At 45.0% G+C, this 22590-nt stretch overlaps 1 protein-coding gene across 8 annotated transcripts in view; it reads left to right on the forward strand.

Annotated features, from left to right (window-relative positions):
- The window catches only part of CYRIA (CYFIP related Rac1 interactor A), a 339563-nt gene that overhangs the window by 202551 nt on the left and 114422 nt on the right, over positions 1–22590 (forward strand). For all 8 annotated transcript variants that reach the window (XM_078647768.1, XM_078647767.1, XM_078647763.1 and 5 more), the window contains one exon: positions 14148–14269. In XM_078647768.1, the coding sequence (XP_078503894.1) occupies positions 14148–14269 (122 nt within the window). The remainder of the gene's footprint in view (positions 1–14147; positions 14270–22590) is intronic.

Consider the following 22590-nt stretch of genomic DNA (forward strand, 5'->3'; position numbering starts at 1 on the left):
CCAATATTTAAAGGAAATTAGACTTTAACACAGTTGTAACTGGTTAGTGTACTGTCAATATCTTACCTAATGAATGAGTATGTATGGCAAGTTATAGATATGGTGATATAATCCCTGCTGTATTGTATTATAGAAAGTATACATTCCCTTACCTGTGGTACATACCACCCAATAACCTCCCACCCCTTTACTGGAAAAGGTCACCCAAGAAACGGTCATAAACTAAGGATACCTGCAAGGTCTTGTTAAGCATTAATTCATATTAGGCATAAACCCAAGGTACAGGTGCCATGTACAACAGACACTTAAGTGTTATAGCCAGCTGTTTGATTCTCACCTTTTTAATACAGCTGGTGTGCCTTGAGAACAGTTAGGTTCTTTGAGTGTTGCATACCCAAAGATATAGTAAATAAGGATAATCAGATGAAACATGTAAAGTTCAGTTAAAAACACAAGTAAGGAAGATTCAACGCGCCAGACTCTCTTCCTTCACCCCATTTGTGTCTTTGATAAAGAGATTCCATGTGAGAAGTATCATAAACAGAACCACAGGGTAGGAACACTGCAAATTGGGAATGCACTTTGTTTTTGCTCAATCATCTACAAGGTTCAGTCCGGACGCCCAGTGACTGTTAACCTGAAAAAGGCCTCTCAAAGGCGGGTCTGTGGAGATCCGTGCTCTTGAAATGGCCATGGTGAAGGCAGCATTTCACCAGCCACTTGTAAACATGACCATCACCCGTGCAGTTCAGCCGAGACTCAGGTTTTATACTGGTTCAAAGCTTCTCCAGTATTAGGGGTGTCTTTCATAGATTCAAATGCTTGAATATTCCCTGTCGTCGAAGTGGGAGTCCCACGGTACATAGAATAGCAGTAATATATGCATATATACATGAAAAATACCATAATTACATATATATATACATGTAATGCAGTAAAATACTTAAAGTTTAAAAGTACCATAGAACAGAATAGGCCCATAGAAAGCCTAAGGGAGAACTCACTTTAGTAGCACATCAGTGTCATTATGTATTGGTCCACATTCTAGCCAATCAGGCTGTAGCTCCCTCTAGAACCTTCTCCTCAGAAGCCCAAGTCCTCAGATTGTCTACCACACGTCGTGTGAAGGGAGTCTCCCTGAGCTCTGCTCAGTTTTTTCTTCTTACTTAGCTTTTTTTTTTTCTTCTCAGATGTCTTCCTCAAGGAAATCTTTGTTCAAACCATGTCCATCATGTGGAAAATTGCGTCTCTTTCATGAAGATCCTCACAGTAAATGTATTTACTCTCTCTACCCGGACCATGTAGTGAAGAACTGTAAGTACTGCCGTACTTTTCCACCTAAAACTTTAAGGGACAGAGAGGCCCGTCTCCTTCTGTGGCTACAGAAGTTGAAGACAACTGACACTGTGGTCTCGGAGGTTGAGAGTGTCTCTTCTTTCCAGTCAAACGCCTCTCAGAAGCATGGGTCGGAGACGGAGATGCCTTCTCCTTTTCTCAAGAAAAGTAGACTTGTGGAAATCTCTAAGGATGTCTCCCCACAGGATTTACCTCCAATTACGCCTACGGGACCTGGCTCTCTGGCGTCACTGTCCAAAGCCATGCCATCATCCTCAAAAACGGGCACTGGCTCGTCGACAGGCTCGTCGACGCGTCCGTCGACGACATCTGCGATGACGAAATCCGTGGATGCTGTCTCCACGTCGACGACGACATGCTCAATGTCTTCCAGAACTAAGTCGACGACGACCCATGAGGTGAGACCCATTACCTCTATCCTAAAGATCTCGTTGACGACTGTCAAATCAACACCGGCGACGGAGAAGCCGCCGTCGACGCGTCATTCGTCGGCGCGCTCCTCGTCGTCGACCAAGACAACTTCGTCAACGGGCCGCCGTCCGTCGACGGGACCCTCATCGTCGACGACAACTTCGTCAACGACCGCTTCGACGACGGTTGGCACTCCGTCGACGGCCCAGCCTTCGTCGACGGGACCATCTTCATCCACAAGCAAGACTTCACCCTCGTCGACGGCGAAAAATTTTTCGTCGACGAAGGCGAAGTCACATCTGTCTACAGTTACGGATTCGTTGTCTGTGGACACGGCACAGACACCTCAACCTGCTTTTGGATCTTCCACCACCACGTCGAAGGGCTCGTCGACGTCGCACCATCCTTTAGCCACGGCTACCACCTTCACAGTGGTCACTGCTTCCATGCTTAAAAGGGTGCCTCTTATACAGTTGAGTCCTATAAAGAGTGGTTCTACTCTTCCAGACCATTTGTTTCAGTCTGCGAAGGAGGATTCCAATGATGGTTCAGAGGTGGAGAATGCCTTTAGACAAGCGTCTAGCCCATCCGAGCTTCACATTAAGTGCCAAGATTTTGATGAAGAGGAGGAAGAGGACGTCGAAGATGGGACAGATCTATTTCCTGTAGACAACTCAGAGGCACCTATGGCGGAACAGATGACACAGACGCCACTGTCTTTGGTAATGAATCTGCAACACATGCTGGACGATTATAATCGTAGATTCCCACCGTCTAGGCCTATTTCTCCAGTGCCGCAACCTCCTCCACAGCCTCAAATTCCTGCACCAGTTCCACCCAGGTCACCAGTGCGTGACCAGCAGGATGCGGATAATGAGGACCAAGACCCTCACAACACAGATCAGGATGATGATGATGATAACGGCCTTCAAGAGTGGGACGATTACAGGGCTCAAACACCTTCCACCCCACCAACGTCGCCATTAGCTTTGCCTCCTGTGGACATTGGCAGTTTTCATAACTTGATGGTCCGCGCAGCTAAGAGGTTTCACCTCACTTTAGAAGTCCAACAGACTGATTGTTTTCTATATGACTTCAAAGATTTGCCTCAAAGGCAAACTCACACTATTCCGATAATCGACCATATATGGAAGGAAGGTCTCAAATTGATGGAGCGACCAAATTCGATCCCAGCTGTCTTACCAAGGCTTGATAAAAAATATAAAGCGCCAGCTGATTCTCCGGCATGCCTAGTGTCACAGCCTAAGGCGGATTTAGTCATTACTCAGGCAGCTCAAAAAAGGTCCCGCAATCCTGCCACGCCTCTCACATCTCCCCCTGATCAGGAAGGCCGCAAGCTGGACTCCATAGGGAAAAAGTTTACCACCATGGCAGCCACGACTGTAAGGGCGGCTAATTCCTTGGCTATATTTGGGCGGTATGACCGCCAAATGTGGTCCGAAATTGCAGCATTAATTCCACAATTACCGGATGCCATCCGCGCGGAAGCACAAGCCATCATTCAGTAGGGAGAAAAGATTTCCTCGGAGATCATTGACTGTGCTCTTGATATCTCCTCTACGGGGTTCAGGCAATTGGCTGGGGCTGCTGTTTTGAGGCGTCAAGGCTGGTTAAAATCGACAGCATTTCGCCCGGAGGTTCAGGCTAGAGTACTCGATCTACCATATGACGGTGATTCGCTCTTCAGCAAACATGTCAACGATGTCCTCGAATCGATAAAAAAGGATACAGATACGGCCAAGGCTTTAGCAACCCTCCAGTATAGAAAACTGCCATTTCGAGGTGCACGTGGTAGAGGCGGCAATTTTTCAACTTTTCGTGGATCAAACCAATATCGCTCTTACAATGAAAACCGTCAAAGGAATACTTACCAGTCCCAAAATCGACAGACCTCCTCCAGACCATACCAGAGGAAAACCACATACAGAGGTGGTTCAAATGCAAAGAAACAGTGACGGTCCCAGCGTCAACCTTCCACCAACTGTAAAAATTGGAGGACGAATCTCAAACTACATCTTCAATTGGTCCAACATCACCTCCGATCAATGGGTCCTAGATGTGATTTCAAAAGGACATACCCTGGAATTTACCAAATTTCCTCCCAATCGCCCTCCTACTGGTCCCCCCCTCACCATTTCGAGGAACTATTGGCTCAAGTCAAATTAATGATCAGAAAAGGTGCTATCGACGTGGTACCACAAGGCCAGCAAGGCAAAGGATTTTACTCCCGTTTCTTTTTAGTCAAGAAAAAGTCAGGGGAGTGGCGCCCCATTTTGGACTTACGAGGCCCTGAAAAAATTCTTCACATCAAAAATATTTCAAATGTTGACCTTGCTTCAAATTTTAAATTATCTCAACCCCGGAGAGTTCTTCTCCACGATCGACCTCCAGGACGCATACTTTCACGTGCCGATTCACCCCAGGCACAGAAAGTACCTCCGTTTTACAGTCGGACACCTACACTTTCAATTCAGAGTTCTGCCGTTTTGCCTACGCTCACCACCGAGGGTCTTTACCAAGATCATGGCCCCGGTAACTGATTTTCTCCGCCTACAAGGCATTCAATTTTATCCATACCTGGACGACTGTCTTATAAAGGCCCCGACCCTCCAGATGGCAAATCAGCACACTCCGGTTTGTCTTTCTCTTTTTTGAAACTTGGGCCTTTCCATCAATTGCCAGAAGTCACACTTTCATCCGTCTCAGCGGCGAGATTTTCTAGGAGCCTCACTAGATTCTCGGCTGGCAAAGGTTTTCGTCTCTCAGGAAAGACAGGACCGTATGCTCAAGATGGTACGATTCCTGCAGTCAAAACTGTACGTTTCAGTCCGGATGTTGAAATCATTCCTGGGCATGGCTTTCTCGTGCATACAGTTGATCCCCTACTGCAGGCTACATATGAGGGTTGTACAAGAAGAACTAGACAAGCAGTGGAAGCAGATTTCAGTGTCCAACGACAGGATCCTTCTCACGCCCCGCATCAAGGTGGCACTGGAGTGGTGGTCTCACCCTCGAACATATCCAGACCGCCACTTTCGGCAACTGGAGCTTTCGAAGACCCTATGCACCTCCGACCCACGCCCCAAATAAAAGTGGACAATACAGTGTTCAGCGTATTAAAAATGGATTGTGGGAGGAGTATGGGCAGGTTCACAAAATAATATAAGAGTCTAGGTAACATTACCATTTTTGAGATGGCGATCCTCCCCATTAATGATAAGGGCAGGGAAGTCCAAAACCCAACACTAGCGCGGAGTCCCCTTACGGCCCGTAATATATTGCCCTCTATCTGGTCCTCTTGTGATCTATATATCCAGATACCTATGTTTTTAAAGCTAGTGGGGGCCACTGGTAGGTCATAAGTGCCAAATTGTAGGCGGGTTATGTGTGGCATTTCTTGGAAGAAATAGCCAACCGATATCTCCGGGTTTATGGCCCGTCCAGAAAGGCGTTCAAAGGTGGTGAATATACCCGGGAGGGGGGCATTATCTGCAGTCAAGTCCTTTAAATATAGGAGTATATCATCAGCATAAATAGTTATTAGGTGATCTACCCCGTCTAAGCGGATGCCAAGCTGGTCTGCCGATCTCCGAAGAGCCAGCGCCAGGGGTTCCAACGCCAATACTAATAGGGGTGATAAAGGGCACCCCTGCCGTGTGCCCCTGTAAATTTTATATTGGTCGGAGATATAATTGCCTGTACGGGCCCTAGCTGTAGGCGATGTATATAATAAGCGGACCCATTTAAGGTATATATTGGGGAACCCAAATCGTTGCAATGTCGCAAACGTGAAATCCCAAGAAAGGGAATCAAATGCCTGTCTAAGGTCCAGCGCAATGCAACTGCATGGCGGTAAGTTCTCGGAGTGGCCGCCATTACCGCATGTAGCCGTCTGGTGTTCAGGGAGGTGCTGCGGTTAGAGAGGAAGCCGCACTGATCGTTGCGAATATGTAAATGTAAATGTAGTTGAGCTTATATAGCGCACAGCTACCCGCAGTGGGTTTCCCGGCGCTTGCTTAGGGAACCCTTCCTGGTATTCCCCTGTGAGATAGCAGGGTATCCACAAGGTGAAAGTCAGGCATCCCGCCGCGAGGGGCCATTGTGGAGATTAAGCAAGCTATTGCCCAGAGTCGCAGAGTGTGAACCCGTGAGTCGAGGAGGCACCGGGGCGAGAATTATCGAGTCCGTGGAATTTTTAGCCCAAGACCCGCCGAGGTGGGGAATTGAACCCTGGTCCAGGACCGATCTCAGCTTCCGGGTCTGCTGCCTCTAACCCCTGAGCCACACTTCTCCACATTAAGGCGCGGTTGTATACGGTTGGCCCCTTCAGAGCAAGCTTATTGAAAAACACATAAACAGACATTCGTCTAACTTTGTTGAAACCTCTCACTGCCTTGATGTCTCCCAGTCAGGCTTCCGGACCAAGCACATTACAGAATCCGCTCTGGTTGAGGTAACGGATAATATCAGAATGGCCCTGGGTAATGGTCAGGCGGCACTACTGGTGCTGCTTGACCTATCGGCCGTATTTGATACCATCTCGCACCAGATTCTACTGGAGAGACTTCGGGGCTTTGGAGTACAGGGGCTTGCACTACAGTGGTTGGCAGATTTTCTTACTGATAGAACCCAGACGGTTACCTTGGGGACCTTTAGATCTAATACCACCAAAGTTACCAAGGTGGTACCGCAGATGATACCCAGCTCCTCCTCACCATTGAAAAAAAACGACCTGATATACATGTCATCTTCTCTGAAGGCATGAAGACCATTGCTGCCTGGATGAGCACTAACTTCCTCCAATTGAACGCCGAGAAATCAGAGATCATGCTGTTTGGCGGTGCAGCTATAAACTGGACTCCCAGATGGTGGCCAGAGGAACTGGGCAATGCCCCCTCTCCTAAGGAAGTGGTCAAGAATCTGGGAATCAGGATTGACCAGAACCTCACTCTCTATGCTCACACCACTACTATTGCCGGCACCTGCTTCTACACACTCAGTTTACTTAGAAGAATCTTCCACCTGTTAACTTCCTCTCCCAAAAAAACATTGATGTAAGCCCTAGTACTAAGTAGCTTGGACTATTGTAACACACGGTTGGCATCGGCCAACGAAGCCTCCCTCACCAAGCTACAAGTTGTACAGAACACGGCTGCCCGTCTGGTAACAAACGCTCCAACCAGAACGGCTTCTACTCCCTCTTCTGAAAAAACTCCACTGTCTACCTGTGAGAAAGCGGGTGAAATTTAAGATAGGCTGCACTGTTTTTAAAGCCCTTAATGAGCAGGGGCCTTCCTATTTATCTGCTAAACTCATCAAATATATCCCCTCACGGCCTCTTCGATCTGTGTCCAAGCTCCTCCTCTGCAGCCCTAGAAATACAAAGGCACGCAAGGGTGGCAAAGCCTTTACTCATCTTGCTCCTGCTCTCTGAACGAGCTGCCCCTCCAGATTCGCGACTGCCAGAGCCTCTCTCAGTCCAGGAAGCTTCTGAAAACTCATCTTTTCTGATTCCCTTAGGGCTGGCTGATGCACTCAGTCTTAAGTGCAGAGATACCCCTTTGGGGTGATTCAGCGCTATATAAACTAATAATAATAATAATGATAATCAGCCTTTCTAATGATGACTTTCTCAAATCTTAGTTTGATTACAAAGAGGCTAATGCATGTGGTCAGTCCATCTATAGGGTGCATTCTTTAACCTACCAGTCAAGGAAAACCTATAGAAATTCCTCAAGCAATTGAATGAACCAGTATTACTGTTGCATATGTACTTTACACTTTCAGTGTTTGCATACCCTATAACACAGTAGGTAATGGCATGTTTAGAACGTATAAATCTCTCCAGCCTCCTGATGCTGTGCAATGATTTTGGAATACATCACTCACCCCAAATCATTATGATCCATTGCACACAATTTTGTTAATGGCATCTGCAGTGATTAAATACTTGGCTACGGCAGGCCTTTACCATTACTAATGACCTTGAAAATTTACATCGCCAGTTTTGTAGAAAGATGCACAATCTTTGTGGTTCCAGATTGTCCTCTGGTCCCTGAAGAATAGTAGTTATTGTTAATTTGCATTTGTAAAGCGCCATATCACCAATGGTCTCTAAGGGTATTAACCCAAAACCCCGGAATCACACAGAGTGGAGGAGGTTTATCCGAAGAACTCAGAAAACAGGATTGTTTTAAGTTTCTTCCTAAAAGGGAGTAGCCTGGCTTCCCCACTTAGACTCTCCAGTAGCTTGTTCCAGAGCTGGGGGATCACAACCGAGAAGGCACGCCCTCCTAAATTGTCTATTGAAGCGCGGGCAGGCCAGCTAGTTTGTCTCAGAAGAACCGAGAGAACGACCGGGCACGTAAGATTTCAGACGGTCTTTAATGTAGCGACGCGCTGCTCTAAACTGGGCTTTGTGTGCAATGCACAGACCTTTGAACCTAACCCTCTGCTTAATAGGGAGCCAATGGTGTGGCGCATGTTCTTCAAGGTACTTTGATAATCAATCTGGACGCATCGTTTAAAACCACCTGTAGTTTCCCCAAAGGTTTCTCAGGAAGCCCTATCTAAACTGCATTGCCATAATCCAGGCGTGACCAAATTAATGCCGACACAACCGTGCGCATGGTGAAAAACGATAGCAGAGGTGCAAGTTTCCGGAGTTGACTTATCAAACCCACGCAACTCCCCACTACTGCAATTACCTGACTGTTCATGGTTAATTTGGTGTCTAACCTAATGCCCAAGCTTTTCACAGCTGGCACTGGTGTCGGAGTGGTACCACACTCTTGTGGCCAAAAGAGACTGGACCATGGATTAGTCCCTGTGGTGAGGGCCAAAACAACTGTCTTATCGGGGTTTACCTTAAGTGAATTGGAGGTCATCAAATTCTTAGTAAACCGGAGGATACTGTGCCTGTGTGGAATTGTCAATACGCACGATTAGTTGAGTGTCATCGGCGTAATTGAACACCTGACAATCCAGTTTAGCCATTGCTTCCACCAGTGGTTGAAGGTAGATATTGAACAGCATGGGGGACAATATGGAGCCCTGCGGGAACCCCACATAACAAAGCTCCAGGCCTAGATCTATACTCCCTTAGTCGGACCTTTTGAGACCGATCCTCCAGAAAGGAAATAATCCATTGGAGGACTGTCCCAGTAACTCCCAGCCGCTGGACACGGGCCACCAACTGTACGTGGTTCACGTTCAAATACTTTAAAAAGAAATCCATTGTCTTGGTTCTGAACTAAAATGCTCAGACTCCTACATTTTACCAAACAGATTATAAGTGAACCTTCTAGTTTTGCAGAGTTTATTTCTCACAAAGCTTCTTCCCTTTTGTTATTGCCATATTTTATGGACTAAACCAACATGCTGGAAAATATGATAGATCTCTCTAAACTATTGCTGCCTACCTTGAAATCTCTAATTCTCGGTTTATTTAGAAAGAGTCTCCAATTGAATTTCTAACAATTTATACACTTGCATTCCAATATATATGAGTCCTCATCACTGCAGCATCTGAGTCTGGTTTCTGATGCTGTTGCCTCATGTGATCCTGCCTGTCCTTCTTGAAAAACCTTTTTATTTCGTTATACCAGTTTGTGAGATTCAAAATTCAAATATACATTATCATACTGTTCTTTTATTTCTCTTAAAGTGTATTGAGTTTTAACTGAGCCAAAAATGGTTCTTTTTCTGTCCATAAATATCATTTTTCCCTTTAATGAGACAGCACATCTTATATTTCTTGATCAGTTTACCTCTCAAACTACCAGGAGCTTTAGGCATCGCTCTCAAATCACCCTCATTGGGAGGGTTTCCTCATTGGGCTCATCATCTTCATCCAAACAGATGAAATGCCACCATTGGGATTCTCCATCCCCAAAACCTTCATCACTCTCCAAAAATATATAATCTCAATTATTTTCAATGGAATCATCCTCCAAAACTACTCAATCTTACTTTCCTTCAAGACTAATAATGTTGAAAACCATGCTGATGATTTCAGATCATCTTTTTTCCTGTGGTGGATTTGTGTGACGTATTCATGTTCCATACAACCTTCACCCTCATTCAACCTGAGCAAAGATAGCATCTGTGGCTTTTCAAAGACGATCTGGTAATGGTAAATCTGCATGGCAGCCATATGGGCTCGCCCGTTTTGCCGACCTTGGTGTACAGTCATATCATCCAGGGATAATGCTTCTTATATATGCTGATTTCTTGATTGAGCATATGCTGTCGCCGCCAAACAGTGTCATATATGACTGAGCCAGATGGTAAGTTGAGATGAGGATAGCAGAACAATTGGAAAATACATCCATAGTAAGTCGTCCTCTTTCTCCTGATTGCCATCCATTCACAACCTCTCTGCTGTCTCTACTACTCATGCTGCAACACAGTGTGAAAGTTGCTTGAACTGTACTGGAACAATTGAGAACGTTCTCTGGGAGACCGGTCCGGGCAAGAAAAGTGAGGTGGACCCCCTGTCAAAGATTTTTTTTTGCATTGTATCCGACTAATTTCAATGAGCAAGAGTACCTTATCACCATGAAAATTATTTTTCATCCATGCACTACTGAATTAATCACACCGTTATACCAGGTGTTAAATGGAGAAAAAAAAATGGAAAACAATAGAAATCTTAAATTGTGCAGAATGTGTGTCTCCTGAAGTCACTTATTTCTTCCCTTTGGTTTCAATTATGTGTTATTGTTGGCATCATACCGCACTTAATATACCTGCAAATTAATCTAAACAGCAGAGAATGTTAACTTTCCCATTCTTCAGTCGTGAATTCTTAACACAGTTTCCCTCTTTCCTTTAGCCTCAGCAGTTACTTTATTTCTCATGTTGAATTTTATAAAAGCGAATGTTTGATTAATAAAAATTTAAGCCTGCATGTTCTGCATGCTCCCAATATTGTGTGCTTTGATCTCTCTACTAACTTAAATACAAAACAAGGGAATGTTGTTAAGAATATCTTTGTTTGCTTCTTTCACTCACGGTCCTTCGTCTCTGGGGAATATTCTGTTTCTTTTGTGTTCTGTCAGACGCTGATGTGATTACAGTGTCCACACCTTGCATCGTATTTGATTTTGATGTCCTAGTTAGTCCGTGTTATAAGTAAAATAAATGTCCATCTTAGTTTGAATTACCAAGCCAGTTTATATGACCAACCAATTCGTGTTTTTCAATGAAACGCAGTTGTGCACCTGATGGGTGATGCTGCAGTCTCCAGTCGTACTGTCAGCGCTTGAGTCCTTTCTTCCAGTGCTGCCTGGAGTTAAGATTCAAGCAAAGGCAACTCTGGCAGGCCCATATGGCGTTCTATTTTTCTTCACTTTGGTCTATAGCGTACATACTGATACACCTTCTGAATGCCCAGAAAACTTGCTGATGATTTTCATTACATTTACTCCTACTTTTTCTTATTGCGATACAAAACTACAGGATCTGTTGCCTTTCCAGCCCTTCCCTTTCAAGCAGAATTCTCGTCTCTTTCCAGAGCAATTATACTAAATCACCGCTTGCTTACCATTTCCAGGAGTGGTACATAGGTCATGAAGAGATGAGGGACAGTAGGACTCAATGTAATCGAAGTTACCAGTACCTAGTTATTTCATTACCACTTTGTCCCTCCTACACAGGATAGCCAAATAAGAGACAACACATTCAATTAATATCGAGTTCATCTACTGCAACACATGTCCTTAAATCAGTACCTACAGGATATGATCACTGACCGTTGCATCTTAAAACGGAGTATGCCCAGAATTTCCCCACATACATCTGAACACTGAAAAGAAATGTGCTGGAAGAAGCTCAAGAATCTGTTCATGTAAACTGCCTTGTATGTTCCTAATCACTCCACCATCAGAATCCTTATAGCCCTAGTGGACCAACATTACATATGTCTTTGCTGCTGTGTCCCTACATTTTCTTAGACAGGGATAACGACAAATGAACCTGGCTACTTAATGTTGCTTAGTAGGTTTAATTTCCTTGTGATAAGGACTCGAAAACAACAGCAATCATTCATGCTGTCCTAATAAGGTTGGACCTTTTAGATTGAGCCAGAACTCCCTTTCATCTTGCAAGAAGTGCAGACTATTGTTGTTAATAGCAAAAGATGAATAGCAGGGACCTTTAAGTTTGATGCCCTAATTCAGGTGGAAATAACTTTGGGGACCTACTCTGGAAATAGCAGAACGAGCCCCCTCAGGAAGAGTCTCACAAGTGGGTCTTTCCATCAAAGACCCTCCAGCTCTTCTAACTGATGATGAGCAGATGTTACTGTAATTCATTTAGCATCACAACAATTCTCAAATTTAGTTTGTCTATCAGTACACATGTTCCACTGCTTCCGAGGCAATGGTTCCAAGGCATCTGTGAAAGTTGAGAAAAGTATGTGTAGGTGCTAGATCATGCCACTCAAGTCCTTTAAGCAAGCAATAAGAACGGAGCAGTGATGTTTTAGATGCTGGCCAGCCCTGCCTCTCAATGTAGAATCTTCCACACGTATCAAGTATTGCGATTAATCTTAAGTGAATTTCATGATGCTGATCGGAAATTCTTGCAGCATTCTGATTGGGAAACAGCCACGTCATTTGTGTTATAATGCACAATCTCCCTCCCATTACAAATTTTCTGGCTGTAGGCTGAGCTGTTCCATTACCATTGATCTCATCTCCGGTTGGGTATTAGTCTGATACCAACGAAGGGGCAATCTGAGAGATAACTGGGGAACCAGTGAATGTTTTGTAGCATGGGTAACCCCTTCTTATCAGTCAGATAGTGTAGCATTGTCACTACTAGTGTATTCTAAATCATTACCTTTCCGAAGACCCTGCTAATAGAAGGGCAACATGGAAAAGCAGATGGGTGGCCACAGAGGGCAGGAGTCCACCAGTCAAGTGAACTGATCCTAAGACCTGAAGCAGAAATCTGGAAGGAAGTAGCAAGTCTAGAGTCAAAGTAGGTAGCAAACCGGACCCCTGACCAATATGGCGAAAGAGCTACAGCCTGAGGGAAATGAGCATGAAAATTCCTGATTCAGTCTGTATTCTTGGACATTCTTAACACTGGAGATGTAGTGAAGATGCTTCTCTGCTCAAAGTACCAGACTAGAAGCTCGATGTCCCCGAATTCATGCTTGTGTTGCTGATTCACATATGACTTGGAAACTGATGTCTCTGTAGGAGGCCCAATCACAGAAGGAGCAGAGATGTTCAGATAGCATTCAAAATGGTATATTCTTCCTATGGCTGTCACAGCAGTGGCGGCGGTAATAAACTGTATAAAATCCATTTTTAATAAACAAGAATATTAGAGGGTCATGATCTGTCACAGCTTCAGATGACCATAGAGACCTGGCGGTAGAGAATTTCAGTTTACAGTCTTATTAGTTTCGTTCAACTGTGACCAGTATTGTGTGGCGGATGGTTTCAGTGCTTTACGTTCTATTAGAAAGGTCTCTTTAACCGGCTGGTGCATAGTGAGCAAGCTCCAGACACAGTTTTACCATCTGCATTTCTACAATTGAGACTATTAAATCTTACTTTTAAAAGTCTAGCTTTCTCACTACAGACAACGTTTTTAGTTATAGAGGTATGTATACTATTTAACAGTATCATATTAATACACAGCTCATCTTTAAGTGCCTATGCTACCTTAAATTATGTTTTCAGCCGCTTGAAGTACAAAGTTCATTAAGTTAGCCTGAGCTTTAAAAACAGATACCGTAGTTACCACTTTCCAATTACTTCAAGGAAAAAAAACCCTGATAGGAAAAGCAGTTTGAAGTTCGCCCTCTGGCCACACCTGCTCCTCTTTTGTTAAGATTCTGTTTGGAGAAATTGTTTCCTTTCTAGCTGGTCTTACAGTATTAGTAATTAATCAAGGGTGTGATTTCCTTTAAGAATCTTTTTTTCTTAAAGCAAATTTATCCCCAAATGTACATGTCTGAAATCGCAGTGAATCTCGTTCTCTACTCCGAATTATGACATGAAGTCCAAAGGCTGCATAGAGCAGCTTTTATTAATAACGTCATAAAAAGGGAGGAGAGTCCCTACTCCTAGCAGGCAAAGAGTGTTTTTATATTCGAAAAATAAACTGAAAACCGTGTACAAGTGATTTGTACACGTTTAAAGTGCCAGCTAAGATTTCCTAAGTCCAGCCTACTCAGACTCCAGAAAACTAGAGTATTGAAAGGTGATGCTACCGATTTACATCAATTTTGTAAATCTGCAGGGGCGATTAAAGTTTGTTATTGTATATTGAAATGTGTAACTGTTACTGCATTTGACAAGGTATTCAATTATTTGTGCTTTTCCTGTTCAATTGCTCAGATGCACAGCCAACTGATGGAGAGCGAGAAGTGTGGAACCAGGTCAATGCTGTTTTACAAGACTCAGAAAGCATACTTACAGCCCTGCAGGCTTACAAAGGAGCGGGACAAGAAATAAGAGATGTATGCTAAGAATAATACTTTATTGCCAGTTTCACAACGTCCGACTGTACAATGTAAACATATCAAGGAAGGTTTATTGTGGAAAACATCAGCCATATATCTGTAACAGGCACATTGTTTTATCCTTTACCATTAATAATCATAGCATTTTGTTATTCTGTGCATTGAGATCGTACATAAAATATCTGAAATCTGAGCCATAAGAAATTACCCCATTATAATCCCCTGCCCCATCCAACGATTTTTCCCCTCCATTATTTATTTATTTATTTATTGTCGCGGGGGGTGCGTGGACATTAGTGACACAGGTCCTATATGAGAATCCCAGTGCGGCCTTATCGGTAAGACATAACCAAGTAACTCAACAAAGCCAGTCTGCCCAGAGAAAAGTGTTGGATTTTTACATGATATTGAGAGCATTTCTCATTGTCTAGTTGACACAATATAAAAAAACGTTTTGTTCTTAATCAGGGACATGAGAGTTAACAAGTAGTCATCCTCATACAGCAGCAGTTTTTGAGGCCGTCCTGGGGATCATGATTCCATCATGAGCAGCAGTTTATCATATCTTGGTCACCAGTAGTTCTAATGCAAGGATGAACAGCAGAGGTGATAATGGACATCCTCGATGATTGATTCCCCTTCTTAACAATGAACGCGTCGGAGATGAGGCCATTGCACGCGATCTATGCAGTTAGTTTGTAGTAGAGTCACCACATACTCCCAAAAAATCAGCTCCCAATCATGAGTACAGAAGAGGTAGCTCCACTCCTCTCATTCAAAGGCCTTCTCGGTGTCCAGGGATATGCCCACTTTCACATCTCTTGTTCTGTACCTGCCATACGAGTTGTGGTTGGGTTCTCCTATTGTCCTTAAGGGGTCTGCCCGATACAAAGGCAGTCTTTGCATGTAGCTCCTGGATAGCGGATATATCCTGCCTAGTCTAGAATGCTACAAGCCTATCCACTTTCTCTCTGTGTTCATAGTGTTGTGTCTTCAGCCGGAGTAAAGCATATTGTGCCTGAAAATTGAAGAATGAATTAAGGGCACATATAAACCTATAATCCTAATAAGGTGGCATAGTACAATGTCAGTGTGACCATGATTACATTTCTTGGTCATGTCCCAAACATTTACTCATTGAAGAGTGTTACATCATAAGACCCTGTGTATAATCTTTGCGAGAGGCCCATACGGTTTGGTCAGAGGCAGGTGAACCCTCATTGTTTAAGAGGAAGTCTGCCAGGTGACAGTGCAGAATTGTTTTCCTCAGGTAACATATACCTGTAAAGGTTCATGCTCCAGTGTCACAGAGTAGGTAAGTTCAGGTCCAGCAGTAGTTGGACTAGACTATTGTCCAACACTGCATCATGGACAATAGTACTCGATAAGACATTCGGCTAGGTGAGAAAAAGTCAATGCATGTACAATTCCCAGGGACTTCTAACAGGACAAGATGATTCCTGTCACTGGGTTGCAAAAGTCTGGTAGCACATGGTTCTCTATCAGGTTATTCAACTCCCCATGTTTCTAGGGCGATTCGTGTCTGGTCTACCTGACCTATTCAGTAGAGGGTTAAAAGTCAAACTCCAATCTTTGTCCTGGAATCACCCTTTGCCTCAGAAACTCCATCAAGGGTCAAGACAACCTGGATGAAATGCGTTTGTTCTCTTGCGTGCATGCACAGAACCCATGATCAATATTTACTCCGTTATGGAAATCTTAGAAAACATTTATGGATCTTCAGCATCTTGTCAGGTTTTCTATACCATCACTGGTGGTGTCTGTCTAAACAGGCTAGCAGCCTTTCCTCACATGTAAGTATAATGCCCAAAGAGGCCTGTCCATAAGCAAATTCATTACTAGCACGCTGCACTTTGCCCATCAACTCCCTCTTCCATTTGTAGTCTTGAAAGGGAAATAATGTGTTTCATGAAAAATCACTTTGTTGGTTGTTTTACCGGATAAAAAAAATATCTTCTTGAGCTTATTGTTCAAGAAAATATTAAGGTGCCTTATGCGTGGTCCTTCTCATTTGAGGAGGGGATGCAGTACATGCACAGGATGGAGAGGAAACCATACCATACCTGAGGCTGGATGGAGCGGAAACCATACCATATGCCATACCTGAAGGGGTTGTAAGGTCAGCAGTGCGTCAACAAGTTTCAGGAAGCAAAGTGTGAGCAACCCCGCCATGTAGTTTAAAGTCACGAGGCACCAAGGGAGTTTGAATACACAAGTGATGATGGTGCGGCCAGCTGTCAGGGTGACGCTCATGTCCTCTAGAATTGGGGCAAAGGGTTTGGGGATGGAAGAGGACTTGTGGAATGGCAGATGGGAAATGCCAATTGACAATATACAAATGCAGTAGAGAAGGTAAAGCGGAACCTCAGAATTAAAGGGCAAGAGGTGCCAGCAAGCAAAAAATACCAATTGCCTAAATCGCTATACCAAACTTTAACTTTAAACAGCTGAGCTAAACACTGAAGTCCTACCTCCATGCTACCTTCTTGGGACCAGAAACAACAAAAGAAAAGATTAATTTATTTCAATCACACTTAATAGGAGATGAGAAACCTCTATCGCTCCCTCTCTGCAGCCCATTCTGTTTCCCATCTTCCTATCTTACAGTGTGAGGCTTCCCTTAGGGTTGTATGCGCTCGCTGAAATCAGAGACTTTGGGTGCGTTAGTGGCCCTAACGTCCAGATCTAAAGATCTCTCTTGGTCTTCCAGTTCGTAGAATTAATTTATTTTGACCATTATCCATGCTCAGCGTAGTAGCCGATTACCTAATCTCAGTTCCCGAGTTGTGGCTGAAGAGTGTGGATGTTTTTCACTTAACTTTGCATTCCTGGGAGAAATCTTCCAGTGAAAATATTGTTGTTCTGGTAGATGAAGTGTCCTTTTTCTGTTTTTTGGCTGCAATTATTTGCCTAGTTTTTGTGTTGTGCAAAAGTAAGGCCAAGAGCGGCTAATGAGCGCCAGTCTTCGGCAGGCACTTTAAGTGGACGCTGTGGGCCTTTTGAAACTCCAGCATGGTTGAAAAAATCATGTTCAAAAGTTCATGGCTAGGTCGGCAAACTTTGAAGCTGGGGAACCAGGGTTGAGTCTGGCAGGAGGCTCAAACATTCTGTGATTCGGGCAAATCACTTAATCTCATACTCCCAAAAAATGTGTTCATCTGTAATGCAACTGGCACTTATGTGAAGCGTTTCTGATTTATAAAACCACAAAAACAAAAAAGAAAAGAAGGTGAGCAGATCATTGCCCTAAGCCACTTCCGGGACCCCAGAGGTCCTTATATATTACCTCCCAGAGTTTCTGTTGCTAATGTTGCAAGGTCTTGACCCCAGTCTGGCTTTCTGTTGATACAATGCAACTTTTCCTCCACTGAGTTCAGCCCTGGTCTCGAATAAGAAATATGCCCTATTGATTAAATTCAACCTTTGTGGGGGCGGTATTCTCTTGAATTGCTGTCACTGATACCTTATAGGACGTGGGCTCTTATAAGGTTGACTCTAATGCGACCTCCACCACCAATCACAGGCATTGTGCCAAATGAACCATCGGGACTGAGGTGGAGAACCCCTTAGCCACTTTACAATGGAAGCTGCTGCATGTCCATCCTTCTACCAATGAGGAGGCCGATTTGGAGGCAGAATGTGGATCAGGGCGGGGGGTGGTGTGCTGATCTTCCCTTTGCACCTAAAGGAGGTCTGTCTGACTTCGAAACAGTACGTACTGTGCAGTGGAGTCTCCCCTCTCACCATCCTTCATTGTAGGTCCATAGCATCACCCAAGACATTGAACGGCAGTGAGTAGGCAACACGTGTGGGGAGCTCTAGAGAGTGGTGGACATCTTTGTATTGGCAAACCCTGCCTTCACCATTATTTTCAATGTTATCAACTATGTTCGAGGCATGTGGGCTGCTGAATTAATATCTGGGCATAGATCGCCGCCTAATGTTGGGTCCGGATGATTGCACATTGTTGTCCTGGAAGAGTCTTCGAACTATCACGAGATAGGTGGCTCCTCCCTCGGACTACAGTGCGCATGGGCATCCTCTCCATCCCCAGATTGTTTTTCTCCGCCATTGGGTTCGGATGTATTTTCCTACTCTCCAAGTTCGGAGTCTAGAAAACTTCTCAAAAGGCCAAAAGGCCTTCGGAACTGTCTGTATTGTTCAAGCGCTCGGTGCCGATACATCTTCTACAACTCTGTTGCACTCCAATCGTCGACTAGGGCCGTGAGGCCTTCTCGACACCACGTGGACCGACCGTCGATGGAACGAAGTCCATTCAAGTACTGCCCTCAGTGCAACTCGAAATTCCTGCACACAGACAAGCATCCAGTGTGCAACAAATGCCTATCTCCAGACCACAATGAAGATAGTTGCCTAGCCTGTGCCCAATTCTGATCCAAAAAGACTATTCGGAATCGACGGGCGGCGAGGCAAGAAATGCGACGAGCGGCGCCAGAGCCCGATAACATCTTCGGGGATGAGGAAAATCTAGCGAGCGCCGAGGACTCAGATCGAGACGACGGACAATACTCGGAGCACGGCTCCGAATATTACCCCGAAGAGGGAGAACTGATAGTCGATCTCGAAGAATATGATCAGGACATCTTAGCAGTTGAAGACGACTCCGATAACGGCGAGGGGCGAACCGTGAGTACACCGCCCCGTATAGACACTACACCTTTATCAGAGACTCAGGTCGAGGCATCGCCAGCAGGCCTTAGCCGAGACCAACAACCTCGTTCTACAGCCCCGCCATCACGCCCGGTTAAGAACATATCGAGAGAGCCCTCTGAGACACGTCACACAACATCGGTTCCACCGAAACTTGCCGACAATACTGTCTTCGGACCGAAGTACGTCGACCCGAAAGTATCAAAGCCGAAAGGCGTCGACCCGAAGGCCACAGCGCCACTGCAACCTTCGAAACCGAAGACCGTCGAGTCGACATCCAAGACAAGAGCAGTTGAGTCGAGCTCCAAGTCAAAGGCCGTCGAGTCCACCTCGAAGCCAAAACACGTCGATTCGACACCAAAACAAAAGCACGTTGAATCGCCCCCCAAAAAGCACGTCGAAGCGAGCAAATCTGCCTCAGGTATCGACAAGGGGAAGAAACCAGTCGACGACAGATCAAGGCCTACGCCCAAAACTGCTGTCGAGGAGAAAACGAAACCGAAGGTAGACGAGAAAAAAACAGTCGAACCAAAGGCCATCGAATCGAAAACGAGCGTCGACCCGAAACAGCAGGCTCCAAGACAACACACAGACACCATCGAACCAACAAACCCGCTCGGTCCGAAAAAAGTTGTGAAGCCAGCAAAAGACGTTCAACAAACAAAACCTGTTGAAAAACAACCGAAAGTGATACAACCACCAAAAGCGGTCGAGGCACCAAAACCCATCGACCCGAACAAACAGAAAACAAAGGTTGTAACACCTAGACCAAGGACTGTGGAAGAGGAGCTTCTTCACCCAGATCCCTCAACAGACAACCAGTCAAAAATCTATATTGATCCAAACACTGGTAAAGTGACTGTCTACACTAAAAAGAAAAGGCCTCTACCTACAGAAGACCTTCCCAGGATCCCCCTAAAGAAGAAGAGACTGTGCTACCTCTCCTATACTCTTTGAACCTATCACTCCTGCTATGCCTACCACTCCTTATATCCCAACCTCACCAACACACTCTGACTACAACCCTGATGAGGATCAGGACGCAGATGTAGGGTTTGGTTATCCACAAAACCCACATACAGAGCCAGATTCACAGCCATGGGGCGGAGTAGGGGAACCAGACAATGAAGGGATTCTGCCTATTACAGAACCTGCAGTATACCCTACTAAGCCATCACCCAAAGAGGATACAGTTGCATTTAATTCTCTGTTGGATAGAGCAGCTACCTACCACAATGTAGAGATGCACCCTGATGCTATTGAGGAAGACTTCCTCTTTGATACACTCACAACATCTGAAAGACATATTAAACACTCCCAATGTTAAAAGGGGTGTTGAAACACGCAGGTGACATTTTTAAGGACACTGTTAGAGCCCGGGTCATACACCCTAGAATACAGAAAAAATACAGAGCTGCGCCTATAGATCCTACATACATCAAAGGACAGCTTCCCCTAGATTCCTTAGTGGTATAAAACGCACGTAAGCGTGCAAACTCAGACTACTAGTGAGGCTGCACCTCCGGACAAGGAATCTAAAATATTTGAGGCATCCGGCAAAAGAGTGGCGGCTCAGGCAGCAAACTCCTGGCGCATAGCCAATACACAGGCCTTGCTAGCCAGATATGATAGGGCGCACTACGACAGTTTGGAAGAACTTATCCAACACTTACCTGATCCCTACAAACAGGCAGATGAACTTATACAAGAGGGAAAGCTCATCACCAATGCATCCATTAAGTGTGCACTAGACGCGGCAGACACAGCTGCCAGATCCATCAATGCCAGTGTGCTCATAAGGTGACACGCCTGGCTTCGTATATCAGGCTTTAAGAATGAGGTACAATCTACAATTCTTAATCAGCCAATCAACCCAGACTTTTTGTTTGGTCCAGCAGTTGATTCAATTCTGGACAAAATGAAAAAGGATGCCGAAACTGCAAAATCCATGGGAGCTCTTCAGTCCTAACAACACCGGGGCTCCTTTCGTCGCTCCAGTTATAGGGGAGGAGCGCGAGGAACATTGCAGCACTCCTCCAACTACAAAAGTAACACGCAAACCACATGTAACAAAAACAACAGCAGGGGTGGTTATAGAGGAATCAATACCAAGGGCAGAGGTCGTGGAGGCAATGCAAATAGATCCTCCACTAACACAAAGCAGTGACTTCTTGACACTCCCCCAGACCATGTAACACCAGTCGGGGGAAGAATACAACAATTTCAACAAGTCTGGTTAAATATCACCACAAACAAGTGGGTCAGGCAAATTATCCAACATGGCTATTGCCTAGAGCTCACCTTAACTCCACCCAACATACCACCCATGCACCGTCCTATGTCACAGGAACATATAACGTTACTTCAGCAAGAAGTCATCAGTATGCTGCAAAAGGGGGCCATAGAACCAGTCCCACTGCAACACCAGGGAACAGGAGTATACTCACTATACTTCCTAATTCCAAAGAAGGACGGCTATCTCAGACCAATATTAGACCTCAGGCCCCTCAACCTTTACATTCTGTCAGAGCATTTTCACATGCTCACTCTCCAACAAGTCTTACCATTGCTTCGCCAGGGAGACTTCTTAGCAACATTAGACCTCAAGGACGCATACTTTCATATCCCAATACACCCTGCTCACAGAAAGTATTTGAAGTTCACCATTCAAGGGCAACACTACCAATTCAAGGTCCTGCCATTTGGGGTGACAACAGCTCCAAGAGTGTTCACCAAATGCCTAGCTACAGTAGCAGCACATCTCAGAAGACAACACATACATGTGTACCCTTATCTGGACGACTGGCTAATACATGCGCCAACAGCCCAGCAATGTGCAAACAACATGTCAAAGACCATACACCTACTGCACAGTTTAGGCTTCTCACTAAACTACCCAAAATCACACCTACAACCCTCCCACGTCCAACAGTACCTGGGAGCGACAATAGATACACTGTCAGCAAAAGCATATCCCAACACAGCACGAGTCCAGGGAATGCAAACCCTGATACAAAAGTTCAGACCCCAACACTCACTACCAGCTCGAGTGTTTATGCAGCTAATAGGCATGATGGCCTCCTGCATATTCATAGTCCCTCATGCCAGACTACATATGCGCCCGCTACAAGAATGCCTAGCAAGGCAGTGGAACCAGGCTCACGGGCAATTAAAGGACCTAGTGTTGGTGACCAGTCGGGCATACAACTCTCTGCATTGGTGGAATCCACAAAACCTTTGCAAAGGTCGACTGTTCCAAGAGCCTGTCCCACAAATAGTGTTAACAGCGGACGCATCCCTACTAGGATGGGGAGCCCATGTCCTACACTACACAGTGCAGGGACTCTGGACTGTACAGCAAAAGAAAATGCATATCAACCTCCTAGAGTTGATGGCCATCTTTCTAGCCCTAAAAGCTTTCGCAACACACTTACGCAACAAAGCTGTGTTGATCCGGACGGACAACATGACAGCTATGTATTACATTCAAAAACAGGGGGGGACACACTCGCCACAGCTGTCGCACCTAGCTCAAGCAATGTGGAAATGGGCCATTCAGAGGAACATGTTTCTCATGGCAGAACACCTCCCAGGCAAGGACAACCAGGTTGCCGACCTGCTCAGCA

Source organism: Lissotriton helveticus, chromosome 6 (genome assembly GCF_964261635.1).
Source record: "Lissotriton helveticus chromosome 6, aLisHel1.1, whole genome shotgun sequence".
Taxonomy (NCBI): domain Eukaryota; kingdom Metazoa; phylum Chordata; class Amphibia; order Caudata; family Salamandridae; genus Lissotriton; species Lissotriton helveticus.